This window comes from Crinia signifera, chromosome 8, assembly GCF_055691185.1.
Source record: "Crinia signifera chromosome 8, ASM5569118v1, whole genome shotgun sequence".
Classification (NCBI taxonomy): domain Eukaryota; kingdom Metazoa; phylum Chordata; class Amphibia; order Anura; family Myobatrachidae; genus Crinia; species Crinia signifera.
This window is the reverse complement of record NC_139224.1, coordinates 69697870-69712738: the sequence shown is the minus strand read 5'-3', so window position 1 is coordinate 69712738 and position 14869 is coordinate 69697870. Positions and strand designations below refer to the sequence as shown.

Sequence of the window (14869 nt, the reverse complement as noted above, 5' to 3'; positions counted from 1 at the left end):
TCCATGTACCTAGCGAGCACCGTTACCACTGTGCTGTCACCATCATTTATTTCCTTTAATCACATAATCACACACATTAATTGAATCATCACCTCATCACGTCACCACGTTAACCCCTTGTACCCCTGGTAAATACAGCTAATCGGTCCGGCTTTATACCTCGCGCTACTGACAGCGCTACATGGTTTATGAATATAGTCTAATTATCAGCATGTTACTCCATAGGGCTTGTCCTGTATTAATAATAGCACCTAAAACCTCATTACTGTGAACCATGCCCAATTAACCCTAATAACAGTGATCACGCACAGCTCCGGCTAACCCGGAAGCTGTGCGTTCCAAATGTGCGTTCCAGCGGCCGGCTCTCGGCCGCTGAACTTCCGGTTTTACCGGAAGTCGTATAGCGCTACACAGACCTGTGTCTGTGGCGCTCTCCAGCACTTAACCCCACACTCAGGTATAAATAGCCGGACAGGAGGGCAGTTGGATTAGCTTGCTGACCCTATCCTGCACCAGGCTGATACCCACGCCGTCGACTGAATGCTAGTTTGATGCAAAACGTAACTATGTCATTTTTTCCAGTTTAAATGTATGTTTTCTTTTTTCAGCTTATACATGCATTTACTGACTGTAACCTTTGTATGCCATAGGCTCCTTGATAAAGGTCCATGTTGGGACCGAAACGTCGGAGCATACATACTCTTAAGTATATTGCCTAACTGCACCTATTGGATTAAATTATCATTTTATCTAAATCACAAGGCTGATTTGTGATTTTGGAGAGTGCTCTGCTTCCACACTGAGTGTGGATCCTGGATAGATAGATAGATAATATATATATATATATATATATATATATATATATATATATATATATATATATATATATATACACACACACACACACACATATATATATATATATATATATATATATACATATACATACACACATACATACACACACACACACACACACACATATAAATACTCGAGTATAAGCCGAGTTTTTCAGCACATTTTTTTGTGCTGAAAAATCCCACCTCGGCTTATACTCGAGTGAGGGTTACCTTGCAGGGACACAGGGAGAAGGGAGGACGCAGCTGCCACTGCCGGAAGTGCCGGGCCGGGATGTGCGACAGCCGGGACGCGTAAAACAGCACGCCCACTATTAAGAACAGGCCGCACACAGCCCAGACCAGCAGCAACCTCCGTGGGAGCCCGCCTCCCTTCCGCCCACCTCCCGCAGCACTTCGGTCGGGGTGACAAAAATGCTGGAGCATCTTCTCATTGGCCTGCTCTTCCTGGGGCTCAGACTACCTGCGCTTCACACCGTCCTGACATGGCCGTCAGCGGGTGTCTCCTGTGCCAGGTGGGTGCTGCCTGAATCTGTTCTCTTAGTGCTGCTGATCCCTATGTCAGGGAGACGGAGGGGACCGACCCACCTACTGTCCCCAGCTGCGCTCTGCTCCCTGCCCTGTGCCCCAGAGGTCTACTGTGGTGCTGCTCCCTCACTGTCTGCCTCTAGTCCTGGTGCTGGGTACCCCCTCTAGTCCCTCAAGGTGTAAGGTACCCTCTCCTCTGTCCCTGATACTGGACCCTCAGTGGGTACTGGTCCTCTGTCCCTAGTGCTGGACGTGCTATCACACCTGCCTGGATGCCTTCTTCCTCCATGTGGTCCCTCACTGTGCAGTTACTGGGTACTGTGGCCCCTTGGGTCCCCCCACACAGCTGCAGCCTGAGCTTCCCACCCTTCCAGGGGTCACCAGAGCCTCCCCTAGGCTTATACTCGGGTCAATGATTTTCCCCAGGTTTTTGGGGTAAAATTAGGTGCCTCGGCTTATATTCGGGTCGACTTATACTCGAGTATATATTTCAGCACTTTGGAATCCTGGTATCCACATCCGGTTTAGCTCCTGCTTGCCTGATTTTTCTGTTACCCTGTTTTGTGGAAACTTGGGGTAATCAATTCTCCCTAAAACCAACTCACCTGACTTGGAATACACTGAACAGCCAGTATTTATTGCTATACCTGATCATCAGGGTGTGAAATCTGTCTGTACAAATCTGCTATAATGCCCCTGAGAAGTCAAGTTTTTGACGAAACGCGTTGGGCTACCGACATCTTGCAGAAGACACTTTTGAATAAAAGTTGTTTTTTTAAAAACATTTTATTGTAACTCATTGAAGTATTATTTGTGATTGTAATTTGAGGCGCACTCTGAACTCCCTTCTAATATATATATATATATATAGTAGAACATGGAAGGAAAAGAGAGCTTCATAGGGCATTAAGAGGAGTTTAATGAGGAATGCATAAGATATCCACGGTACACAAAGATCAAGCCTCGTACCCAATAAAAGCACTCTGTGGGCTGATTACCACACGGTTTGAAGTATAAAATAGCCACTGGCAAGACTGCTCACATATACCATCGGTGGACCCGCTTGTTTCTCTCAGACGGCCCAGACAAGCTGAATTGCTGGACGGGAGACAAGGAACCACAGTTGGGAGACACGTATGGAAGGCAGCAGAGGGAGCGACGTAAGCCACGCCCTGACACGTTTCATCACAAGACTTCGTCAGAGGGCGTGGCTAGTACGTCTGCTCCAAAGGTATTTATATTGCAAGCTGTCATTAGGCACCAGCCGCACTTAGGGAATAAATCCCCCTATTTTTTCCGGTTAGTTCTATTCAGTGCTATACCTTTAAGGTCTAGTTTATATCAGACCGGAATTAGTAAAGGAATCGACTGGGCAATTGATGGTAAATAATTTGCAATCTTGCCATGGCACATACATGCAATTAAAAATATTGACATACACGTCAAAAAAAATGCTGTAAAAAAATAGCACTACAAAAAACATAAAAAAACATGAAAAACATTAAAATATACAGAAAATACAACGCATCTTATCAATGTTTTCATACAATCTACAGGCTCAGAGCCTTGGAATAATACGGAAAACCTGCAGCAAAAAGACAAGTAAAGCGCACATATGAAGGGGCAAAGATAAATGATTACAAGTATAAGTATACAATGATCTTGAATTTATGTTAGATAGTCTACTTACATAGAGATCACATGATTCATAATATCGCCACTATATCAATAAATACAAAAAAAGTATACATACATTAAAACAGAACAAATTCAATCTTATCATAATTAATTGAGATATTAGCTCCTTTGGGGAGCCAAGTTTACACCTGCACACTAATATTTTTAAGGTACCTAGGAAGGTTTTATATCCCCAGAATATATCTTTTGTTATTTGTGGGGGTGCTGTTTCCAACAGTCAGAGGTTATTATAGAATATACAAAAAGAGCAAAGGGACTGTTTTCGGGAACGCACAAGAAGAGGTTTCTTTAAAATTTAACTTTTAATGTTCAATATTCTAAGACTCCCTTTATACATTTTTTATGGGAGGTAACAGTGAAATTTATAAGAATTAAAAAATAAACATATAGACGTACATACACAGATTGTGTATCAAGGTGATAATAAAGAAAGAAAATTGTGTATTAAAATATTAATGTCACTCTGAAAAATGTCTAATTTATTCAGCATAGATTGGTGTCGGTAATGGAGGGTTTACCAGCCCTGGATTATATCTTTATTATTATATAATGAATCCGGGCTAGTAGTTTCCACATGAGATACTATGGAGTTTGTTACACAGCCCTGATATTCTGTTATTATCCCCACCTATCAGGGGCAGAATATCCAGTACTTAGTGGGACATGTGTCAGTGTTCAATTGGTCCAATTAAAATTGTGTTTCAGACCACACCATATACTGTGCATGAGGCAAGCATATGGCTTAACTGCCACCTATCAAATATGCTTGTTCCTGTGTGTATCACACCATCTATAGTATATTCCTGTGTGTCTCACACTTCATAAAATATACATAGGGGCTTTGCTGTCTATTGGGTATTCCTGTTGTTATTGTAGCAGGAAGACCCAAAACACTTAAATATCACCTGCCATATATTTTATGCTAGGTGGCAAAAAAGGCGTTTCAACTCCTATAGATCTCCTAACATGAACAGCATCTCATATCCAACATAACATAACTCCTATTTGTGAGTATTTGCTGCCTTCTGCTGGAAAAAAAATCAATATTTCACTTTGGAAATTTTATGCTATTTTTCTCCTATGCCGACACACAATCAACATTTAGCTGACAGACATTTCAGTTGACATTTAACCGACACGTGTTTCACTGGTTACCCAGCTTTCTCAAGGCCAACCAGAGTGTCTTCACCACCTCATATTTATGGGTATTGGATCACGAATCAAAATTGCATTTTACAGTCACATGTCATTCTGATGATGTCAGGTATCTCTGCCAGTTGATTGACATGGAGATCGCCCTATAGAGTGTCCTTCTCATTCCTGGAATGAGTAGTTCAGCCTATCATTGCTTTACTCAGTTCTGACATCATTTGTCAATCATTGTGTGCCCGCCCTCCCAGAGGGCTGTGTAGTGTATCATGTGATCGGCGCTTGCTTTCTATGTAGTGCCGTGTCATCATTCGGCGTCTGCCAGCTATTACATCATTATCACGTGATCCGGCACCTCTGGTCAGGTGGGCGGTCACGTGTCATGTCAGCTGGGAGAGTGCGGCCAATCATCGGCTTTCCCTGCTGAAACCAGGAAGTCCAGGAATTTGTACCTATATCAAGCCCCAACCCTGCCTCAAGCATGATTCATAATCGTCTGATTTTTTATTAAGATATACAGTATGTAATTTTTTGTTTGTTCTTAGGATTCCTCTCCTCCATATTGTGGATCCCCGTTTTCTGGGATACTCTGTCATCAGACTTCTGCATTGTCCGGAAAGTGGTTCATTATTTTCTATGATTATACATCATTCCATTTCTCATTCTAGTCTTATCCTGTTTCTTATGATATCTATGGGCTCCTATTTTACTGATATTTATTTTACTATAATGAAGATTATAAAGAGTGAACAGGTGCTGTCAATCTTTAATAAAATTTCTAATAAAATTTAAAATAGGAGCCCATAGATGATGATGGGGTGCAATGGTCCTTTATAAGCCAATATCATTGTCAACATAGGGAAGTGGAGGGCATTTTCAGGAAAAACTTGAAGATTCTATTAAAGGACCCTATCCTAGGTCCACAACTCCCTTCTGCCCCTCGTTTTATCTATAGACGTTCTAAAACAATCAAGGACACTATAGTCAGAAGTGCCTTAGACGTCTCTAAAAGGAGCAGTATTCGTAGCCAGGGATTTCATCGTTGCGGCATATGTAGAATGTGTCAAGTAACAAAAGGCCCTAGTAAAATCAAAGAATTCCTGGTGAATGGTACTAAATATCCATTAAAAGATTTTATGACGTGTAACACACGTAATGTGGTCTATGCCATAGAATGTAATTGCGGCCTAGTTTATGTGGGCAAGACCACGAGGTGTTTAAAGACAAGACTGTCTGAGCACGTTTATAACATCAAAAAGGGGCTTGACAGTCACACGTTATCATCCCATTTTAAGAAAGTGCACCATTCAGACCCCCATCAAATTAAAACATTCTGGGGAATACAACAGATCAACCAGAACTGGCGCTGCAATGATATAGACGTACGCCTAGCCAAAACAGAGATGCAGTGGATCCATAAACTTAAAACTCTGGTCCCAAAAGGTCTGAACGGCGAGTTCGAATTAAAGTGGTTCCTTTGAATTTTTCCAGTCTTCCAAAAATGCCCCCATAGTAGTGTGTGTTTTTCTTTTAAAAAAACATTTGGGTACGGTGCACTATTTCTGTTTAAATGTTTGGAGAATATTTTATATTTATAAAGATGTTTTTTAGAAGACTTGGTATTTATACATCTTTTTATGTTTTATATTTTATAAACTTTTCCGAGAAGCAATCAATACAGACATTGCTGCACTATGGTTTTTTTCTCTTTATAGATATTGTGACTGCCAATTTATCCAAATTGTGTAAGTTGTCATTGATTTTCGCCATATCTTTCCATTTGTATTCTATTGTCTAAGCTACCTGTGGTGGAAGCTTTATTGGTGTAGCCCTGGGCTGAATTTGTGTGTGCGCTGTGGAAGTCAGTAATCTCTACCTTTGAACTACACATCCCAGCATGCCTTGCATCAGTTTCAGCATGGTCACATAGCAAAACTAATGCAAAGCATCCTGGGATGTGTAGTTCATCAACATCTGGAGGGCCGCAATTGCCCAGCCCTATTCTAGAGTGTGCTAAATAAATAAGAAGTAGATTCTGATTGGTTGCCCATAGCAACATTGCATGTGAAGTAGAATAATCTTAGTAAATTTCCCCCAACCTGTTCAAAACAGGTGAAAACAATCATAAATTAAGAGGGAACTCCAGAAACAGAGCATTGTGTCCCTCCTGGAGAGTGTCATGTTGGGAGGTATATCGGCAGTGCTCCTACACAAACTATATAGGGCAAACACACTATCGATATATCGTTCATTGACGTCAACTGCCCCCCCCCCCCCCCGCCGCACTGAACATGCAGTTGTAGACGATATTTAAAGATTTGACTCCATTTTCAGATGCCGGGGGGATGATATAATATAATTTGCGTTATCTTGCATGTCATTTACAAACATTGCTTAGTAGTGTGTACCCAGTTTTACACAGTACAGAGCATTTCAGGTCATGGTTGATAAACCTTTCTGCACTGGTAGTCATTATACATAAATAAGCTGCAGAGAGGAAGGACCAATTGTAGATAGTGAGGAAGTGATGGTGGCATAATGAATGAAAAACCCAGGATGAAAAAGGGCCTTGTTCATTATTTCACTTCACAAAATGAAGGTTCACACAGGGACATTAAAACAGGTCAGTCCCGGTGCGAATCTTCATTTTGGGATGTTCACATCCCCACAGCAATAATGCTGGTTCGCTGACATCTTCAGGGGGTGCAGCGGGGACTCGGCGCGTCATTGTGGGTAGGGGAGGAGGCAGCGTTTAGAGCTGAACATTATAATTTAGTGTGTACACTTAATATTAGTCACTCATGGCCAATATTATTAACTGAATCTGCGGCGGCCAGTGGCGCCTTGTGTGTGTGTATGGGGCTATATTTAGACAATCAAAGCTATGTATAAACACATTCATATTGAATGTTAAATCCTGGTCCGGTTTTTACATAGGTGCGGACCCGGTGTCTTGTCCAGGGTGATGCCTGTGATAGCTTTGGAGAAGGGGAGATTACAGCTTCCCCATGTGGTCCGGAGGGCGGATCCGGTTTTTGCTACATGCCGGGGCCATACAGGGAAGCTTTATTCTCCCCCCTCCTCCTCTCCCTGGTGACAGCTGTCACAGGAAGCCCCCCTGGACAGGACACCCTTGGATAGGGCATTCTGGGGTCTTGTCTGGGTCCGGTTTTTACCCATGCCCGCAAAACAGGTAGAAACCACATAATCTTTCAAAAAACGATCAACACTTTTATGGTGCGTACACACGGGGGCGATACTGGCTGAACTCGGCGGCAATATGGTCGCTGAGCGTCCATATTGCCAGTGATTTGGAGTACTGCTGGCGAAAAAACGCCAGCTGCTCGCTCCCGTGTGTACTCCCTAGTGATCGCCCAGCAGCTTCCCCCGATGCCGAGCAGGAGGTCAGCGGCAGACAGACACCCATCCCCCGATGTAGATCAGCGCTGCCCCGCCTTCCCCGTCACAATCCAGAAGCTGCAGCGCCGCTTACCTGGCTGTGCGGCTGCCTCCGACTGGCAGGGGGCGGGGTGAGTACAGGGTGATGTCTCCCCCCCCCCCCCTTCGCGGTGACAGCAGCAGCATCTGCTGCTCCCTCCCCGCCCCCCCCAGTAGCGCACGCAGGGGGGGTTTCTGAGTACCCAGAAACCCCCCCAGGAGTCTAAGGGCCCTAGGCTGATAGCTGAGGGTCCCCTCTTTCCATTAGTACAAGAATTATAAAAAAAAAAAAAAAAAATCGGCCCTTGGAAACCGGAGATATCTGACTTCAAAGCACTGGTCCACATCCAAGCCTGTTGATTGCTCTTCCCAGTCAGATATTTCAGGTTCTGTCTGACTTAAGCAGCCCATACACGCTGCTATGTGGGCGTGCTTTCCGTGCTGTACTAGCACAGATCACATTGCATTGCATTGCATGTTCATCCGTTGTGCATGCAATTTGATGCAATTTGATGAAACCTAAGTACAAAAAGTATGTGCAAGCACATACTTTTTGTACTTAGTTTTCATCAAATTGCATCAAATTGCATGCACAACGGATGAACATGCAATGCAATGCAATGTGATCTGTGCTAGTACAGCACGCCCACAAAGCAGCGTGTATGGGCAGCTTTAGAGTTTTTCTAAGGTAGATTCCAAAAGCTAGGACTCTTCCCCTTTGATGGACATTAGTAGCTTGTCTCTCCTGTTCCCAGAACCAGAGACATCAGCCTTCCAGCAGCTGGTTACTGCTCCAGCTCCACACACCCGGTATGTCGTTTTATATTCTCGTTGGTAGATTGCTCTGCCTCTTGAACTCTGATCCCCTAGTCCCCAGTACCATTTGGTAGGTGGGATTCTCTAGTTTTTAATGCCATTAAAATCTAAGAAATCTATTTCTGGGAACTGGAGATATCTGCAGTCAAGCAAGCTGTCCTCCCACCAGAAAATTGTGAATAATAAGCCCACTCCAGTACAGGTTGAGTATCCCGTATCCAAAATGCTCGGGACCAGGAGAATTTTGGATAACGGATTATTCCGTATTTCGGAATATTTTAATATTTCAATTATGTATTTTGAAGTATCTTGCATGTATGCTGTATAAACACATAAAATACACACAAATATATTTTATTACCACATAAAATACACACAAATATATTTTATTTGTTCAAAAAACAAGGTTTCAAAACATGAAACAAAATTTGTGTACTATCTCAGATATTGATATATAGTGCCAGTTACATATCATATCATTTTTTTTTTCACTTTCTGGAATGTATGGTTTTCGGAATAATTCGGATAACGGATACGGGATACTCAACCTGTATACACCCCTCCTCTGCGTATTAAACATCCTCTACCACCCTGGAAGTTATGTATCAGGGCACCTTCATTCAGCCCAATGCCCCCTTCTCCCACCATCTGTGCAGTAAAGGGGTAATTAGTGGAAATTACTGATCCAGGCCCTACATGCTGAGCGGTTGATATAATACCCCCTACCACCCGTGGGACATCAAAGCTTCCCCCATGACAGCAGCAGTGTCTCCTTTTTATCGCTGATGAAAAGGAGACACTGAGCAATATGATTGCTTGCAATATATCAGCAATCATATCGCCCCGTGTGTACACACCATAAGTTTGTCATTTTTTTTTTATTATTTAGTTGTGTAAAAGGGGTGTACAATATGGTCACCGAACAATTTTGGCTTGTTATTGCTGAGCAATTGCTCAGCGACCATAACGCACGGTCTCATTTGGGCTGGCTGCGGGAGTGCGCTCCTAGTGATTTATCGCCCTGTACATACTAAAATATGACTCAGCAACCATATCACCCCGTGCGTACAGGGAGTAATAAAAAAAAAACATATTTTAGAATATTTCACCAATTTTCACAATACAACAACCAAAAACATACTTTTGTGTACACAGAACCAACGACTATCCCCGTTGAAATACTAGCGATTACAGTTGCTATGGCTATTTTCAAAGCATGAACAACTTTTGTAGAACGAAGTATTGGGACTATGTAAAAACCGGACCGGACTACACTCCGGACCGCCAGACAGGACATCAAAATCTGCAGTCCGGAGCTTATAGGGTCCGGTCCGGGGGGGGGGTGTCCTGTCCGGGGGGGTTCCTGTGATAGCTATCACCAGGGACATGGGGGAGGGGAGATTACAGCCTCCCCGTGTGATCCGGACCGTCCGGTTTTTGCTACATGCCCGGACCATTCAGGGAGACTTTATTCTAGGGACTATGTAAAAACCGGACCGGACTAAACCCCGGACTGCCGGACAGGACATCAAAATCTGCATTCCGGAGCTTGTAGGGACCGGTCCGGGGGGGTGTCCTGTCCAGGGGTGTCTTGTCCGGGGGGGTCCCTGTGATAGCTATCACCAGGGACATGGGGGAGCGGAGATTACAGCCTCCCCGGCTGGTCCGGACCGTCCGGTTTTTGCTACATGCCCGGACCATTCAGGGAGGCTTTATTCTACACCCCCTCCTCTACCTGGTGACAGGTGTGACAGGTGTGACAGGTGTGACAGGCAGCCCCCCCCCCCCCGACAGGACACCCCCCCGGACCGGAGGCTACAAGCTACAAAATGCAGAGTTTGATGTCCGGTCCGGCGGTTTTGTGTTGGTCCGATTTTCACCCATACCCTTTATTCTAGCCCTCCTCCTCTCCCTGGTGACAGGTGTGACAGGCAGCCCCCCCCGGACAGGACACCCCCCGGACCGGACTCTACAAGCTCCAAAATGCAGAGTTTAATGTCTGGTCCGGGGGTTTTGTCCTGGTCCGGTTTTCACCCATACCCCGAAGTATTGCATTATGTGAGAAAAACTTTTAAAACAGCGTCACGAGTAGTAACACAAAGCAATAAGACCGACTCACCAGGATAGTGGCAATACCGGGCGTGGGGAGCTTGTCAAACGGCCTGAGGGTCGCCATGTTCACTCAATTCTCTAAACCAAAGTATTTCTTATTCCCTTCCCTCTATAGTATTCAAAAGCCTTAACGCAAACACGTTAAACGACGGTATAGGCTAGCCTAGTTCCCCTTCGTCCTAAGGACCTTCATACGTCAGGCGCTGGCGGGTTTGGGGGCGGTGCTGGGTCTTCTGACGTCAGGCGCTGGGCGGCTTTGGGGGCGGGCGCGCTGGACTTGGCCGGTATAATGATCGTGAGAGGCCGTGGCGCTGCTGCAGTAAGGAGGGGAGGTGACGGTGGGATTGAAGGGTCGGAGCACCAGAAGCGGTGCTTGTCCTCATCGTGTGGTACAGAGCTGGGAGAAACTGACGGGAGTAAAGCGGAGTCTGAGCGGCAAGACTGATTGCGGGAGAGCGGGGCCTCGTTGCCGTGGAGATTGGTCAGGCCTGATTGGGGGGAGGGGATAGGGTGGTCACTGTCTGTGACTGCGGGGCGGGCACCTTGTTACACTAACTAGGGATGGGATATCGAAAGAAAACATCAATTGAATGATGTTTTTCAACATCAAAACATCATATATACCTAAACATTGGTACTCTGAAGCCGATGTTAACTAATGTTTCTAGATATTTTCTAATAAACTGCCTGCTTATGCATATAATACACTAATAAACTTCTGAAATGATAAATAATCCTTCTATTAAATTAATCTTATTGGTGGCTTAGAGTTTACACACACACACATTGGATAAATTATTCATGTTATGTGGTAAAACCTGCTATTGGTACTTGTGTATTTTGGCGGCGCCCATCACATACCATAACGACGCGATAGTGTGCGATGGCATACAATTTTCAAATTGTATGCCATTGTACATGGCATACAATGCCATACGATGCGATGTGATTAAACATTGTATAAGCACCCTAATGGGTGCTTATACAATGTTAAGCACCCTAATGGGTGCTTACAATGTTAAATGCACCCCCACGCCACCCCCCCCCCCCCCCCACTATAAACGTGAACCCGAAGCGTGGCTAGCGCAGCGTTACACGTCCTACGACCTTTTCATACCCCACTATCCACGTCGGCGTGGAGTTGAGAATAGAAAGTGTGGCGAGGGGACGCGGATACCTTCAAAGGTATCCGCGTCCCCTGGCGGGCTTCACAGGTGTCCGCGTGGCGAGCCACGCGAGGGGACGCGGACACCTGTGAAGCCCGCCAGGGGACGCGGATACCTGTGAAGGTATCCGCGTCCGCTCGCCACGCTTCAGGCACTTTCTATTCTCAACTCCACGCTGACGTGGATAGTGGGGGTATGAAAAGGTCGTAGGACGCGTAACCGCCGCCCCGTGGGGTGGGGTGCATTTAACATTATAAGCACCCATTAGGGTGCTCAAAAGCACCCTTTAGGGTGCTTATACGATTTTTCATCGCATAGGGGGTCAAAATCGCATCGCATGCCATCGGGTACATGGCATGCGATGCGTTTATCGCACAATGCTGAAATCGGGCGCCGCCAAAATACACAAGTACCCTGCTATTTTTAAGGTACGTCCTCATCTTTACAGCCACTGCTTACGCCAGTTACGTTAGCCGCTACGTGAATCGCGACTGTCCCCTCACGATTGCTCCACCATGTTTTGGGCTAGGTGGCTCACTGTGCTTCGCTTACCACAACATTACTAAAGGTAATAGATGGTGGCATGGACCCCGAAAATAACCCTCGCGGCTCGCTGTATGCTATGTAAGTTCCGTAGCGTAAGAGGTGGCCGCAAAGATGAGGAAGTAACATTTTTAACTTGATTTTTAACAGTAGCAACAGGCTAATACAGTGGTTCCAAAACTGTGTGCCTAGGCTCCCTGGGGTGCCTCAGGACACTTGCAGGGGTGCCTTGGGTTGGTGGACCAGGATCAATTCATATTATTAATGGTCAATGTAACAGGCAAAACTAGTGTTGGTGGCTGCCAATCATAATATATGTGGACAAACAGGAGCAAATCCTGTCCCTCACCACATAACTGACATATACACACTGTACTTAATTTAATATTTGTTTTCTACATTTCTCAATTTCTCAACATTTGGCCTAGGGGTGCCTTGAAAACATTTTGATGCTCTAGGGTGCCGTGATTCAAAAAAGTTTGGGAACCACTGGGTTAGTGTCACAAACATCTGATCACTTTGGTTTATTCACCATACCCGTTTTGGAAGCTACAGACCACCACCATTGGGTCAATTCATCGCACTCTGGTTGAGGTTTAAGATTGGTCCTATTATCAACATCTTTTAGGACCGATCCCTCCAGCGACACCCGGAACAAACTTTCAAATGGACTGTAACCCATCGGGACTCATTTCTACGGATCAGTGAAGGTCATATACTTTGGTTCCCCCCCACCAATTGGTCCAACCAGCACTTGCCCATATTTTGCCTCCTTATTCAAGCTGTTATAAATGTATTTATATAATATATTTTTAATTGTGTAATACATTGTTTTATTATAAATTTGTAGTGTCTTTCACTGTCAGCGCTTCTTAAACCATACTTTTTTCCTTTGCATCTTCTAAGGCAGGCTTTCCCAACCACGGTCCTCAAGGCACACCAACAGTGCAGGTTTTAGTGATATCCATGCTTGAGCACAGGTGACTTAATTAGTACCTGAGTGATTCTGATTAAACCATCTGTGTTGAAGCCTTGATATCATTCCGGCTCCTGCCGGACGGCGAAAACCCGTACGGCCAGGGAGCCGTGCAGCACACAATAGTTTATCATGGAGGGGATGGCCACAGCCCGGCAGCCGTCCCTTCAAGTGGCGGGATCCGGCTGCAGCCGTGCGGCCGGGCCGTGGCCGTCCCGTGTGAATGGACACAATAGTGTTTATTCACAACTAATGTTTGTGGCACGGCTCCCTGGCCATGCGGGATTTCACCGTCCGGCAGGAGCCGGAGTGTGTGAAACCAGCCTAAAACCTGCACTGTTGGTGTGCCTTGAGGGCTGTGGTTGGGAAAGCCTGTTCTAAGGGTTCGACCTTCCCCTTATATAAGCAGCCGCTTTAAGAAAACAGCTTTGGTATTAGCGCTCAATTTTTTCAACCTAGGTTGAATCTCCTTTTTACAAGCACTGGTTTTGCCTGGTACAGAACATTGACCATAATAAATATGAATTGATCCTGGTCCACCAACCCGAGGCTCCCCAGGGTTCCTAGGCACACATTTTGGGAGCCACTGCAATACACCATACATCAGGGCTTGACACATTTTTTAAAATCTAGGAGCCAGGATGAAATTGTAGGAGCCACACAAACTAATACCCCTTTTACACCGCCTCAAAACTCTGGGTCTTCAGCGGGTCAGACCCGGTGTAAATCTGTCACGCTGTGTCCCTTTACAGAGGACTTCTACCCAGGTCCTGACCTGGGTAGAACATGGCTAGGACCTGGGTACAGGGCGGTGTAAATGGGTACGCTGGGATGACCCGGCTCCCATTTACATGAATGGGGGAAGTCCAACCGAAGCGTCCGCAGGTTGGATGGGAGGGGGGGACACAGCCTGCGCTGCTGTCTGCTATACTCTGCAGACAGCAGCGGAAGAGGTGAATGGATGCCTGTGTGCGGCATCCATTCACCTCCCGGACTGAGGCTGGGGGTAGCACAGCAATCGGTGTATCCGGCGGGGATCACCGCGGTCCTGGCGCTTGGAGATGTCATCTCCAAGCGCCGCCTCCGTCTACACTGCGGGTGGGCACCACTGTGTAAATGAAGAAAATCCTGGATCCGACCCGGGTTGGATTCTTCTTCCAAATGCCCGGTTGGATCCGGGATTTTTGTTGTAAAAGGGGTATAAGTGTGTCCATACACGGTGCAATGTGCTACAGCATGCTGCACATACTTTTTGTACTGTGTGATGCACGGGAGCGCACAACGCCTCAAATGGTACAAAAAGTGGGCCCATTTATCATATAATATTTGCCCCAAAAATGGGTTAGCCTCAAATATTAAGTATCACTCAAATGTATCAGGAGCGACCACAGCAGGAATCTCAGACCTGGCGCCAGCAGCATCTCTCATAGGTTTCTAGGGAATGCAATGCTGCCCAATGTTTTAAACCCAGGTCTCTGGGCTACCGCATGCCCTCTTGCATCCTACTGTCACCCTTTGCCTTCTGCATCCTAGTGTTCCCTGTGCCCTCTTGCGGATTACTCTCACCCATGCCCTCTAGTGGCTTA

At 45.6% G+C, this 14869-nt stretch overlaps 1 protein-coding gene across 8 annotated transcripts in view; it reads right to left on the bottom strand.

Annotated features, from left to right (window-relative positions):
• Positions 1 to 11098, bottom strand: part of CENPM (centromere protein M) — a 106502-nt gene extending 95404 nt beyond the window's left edge. For 3 of the 8 annotated variants that reach the window (XR_014454379.1, XM_083156661.1, XM_083156659.1), the window contains exon 1: positions 10606 to 11097. Coding sequence is in view for 6 of the 8 variants with exons in the window: in XM_083156661.1 (XP_083012787.1) it covers positions 10606 to 10662 (57 nt within the window). In the remaining 2 variants the exon portion in view is untranslated. Of the gene's footprint in view, positions 1 to 10605 lie in introns of all 8 variants that reach the window. The other 5 variants (XR_014454378.1, XM_083156660.1, XM_083156658.1 and 2 more) reach the window with 4 other exon arrangements.
• Positions 11099 to 14869: the final 3771 nt, after the last annotated feature.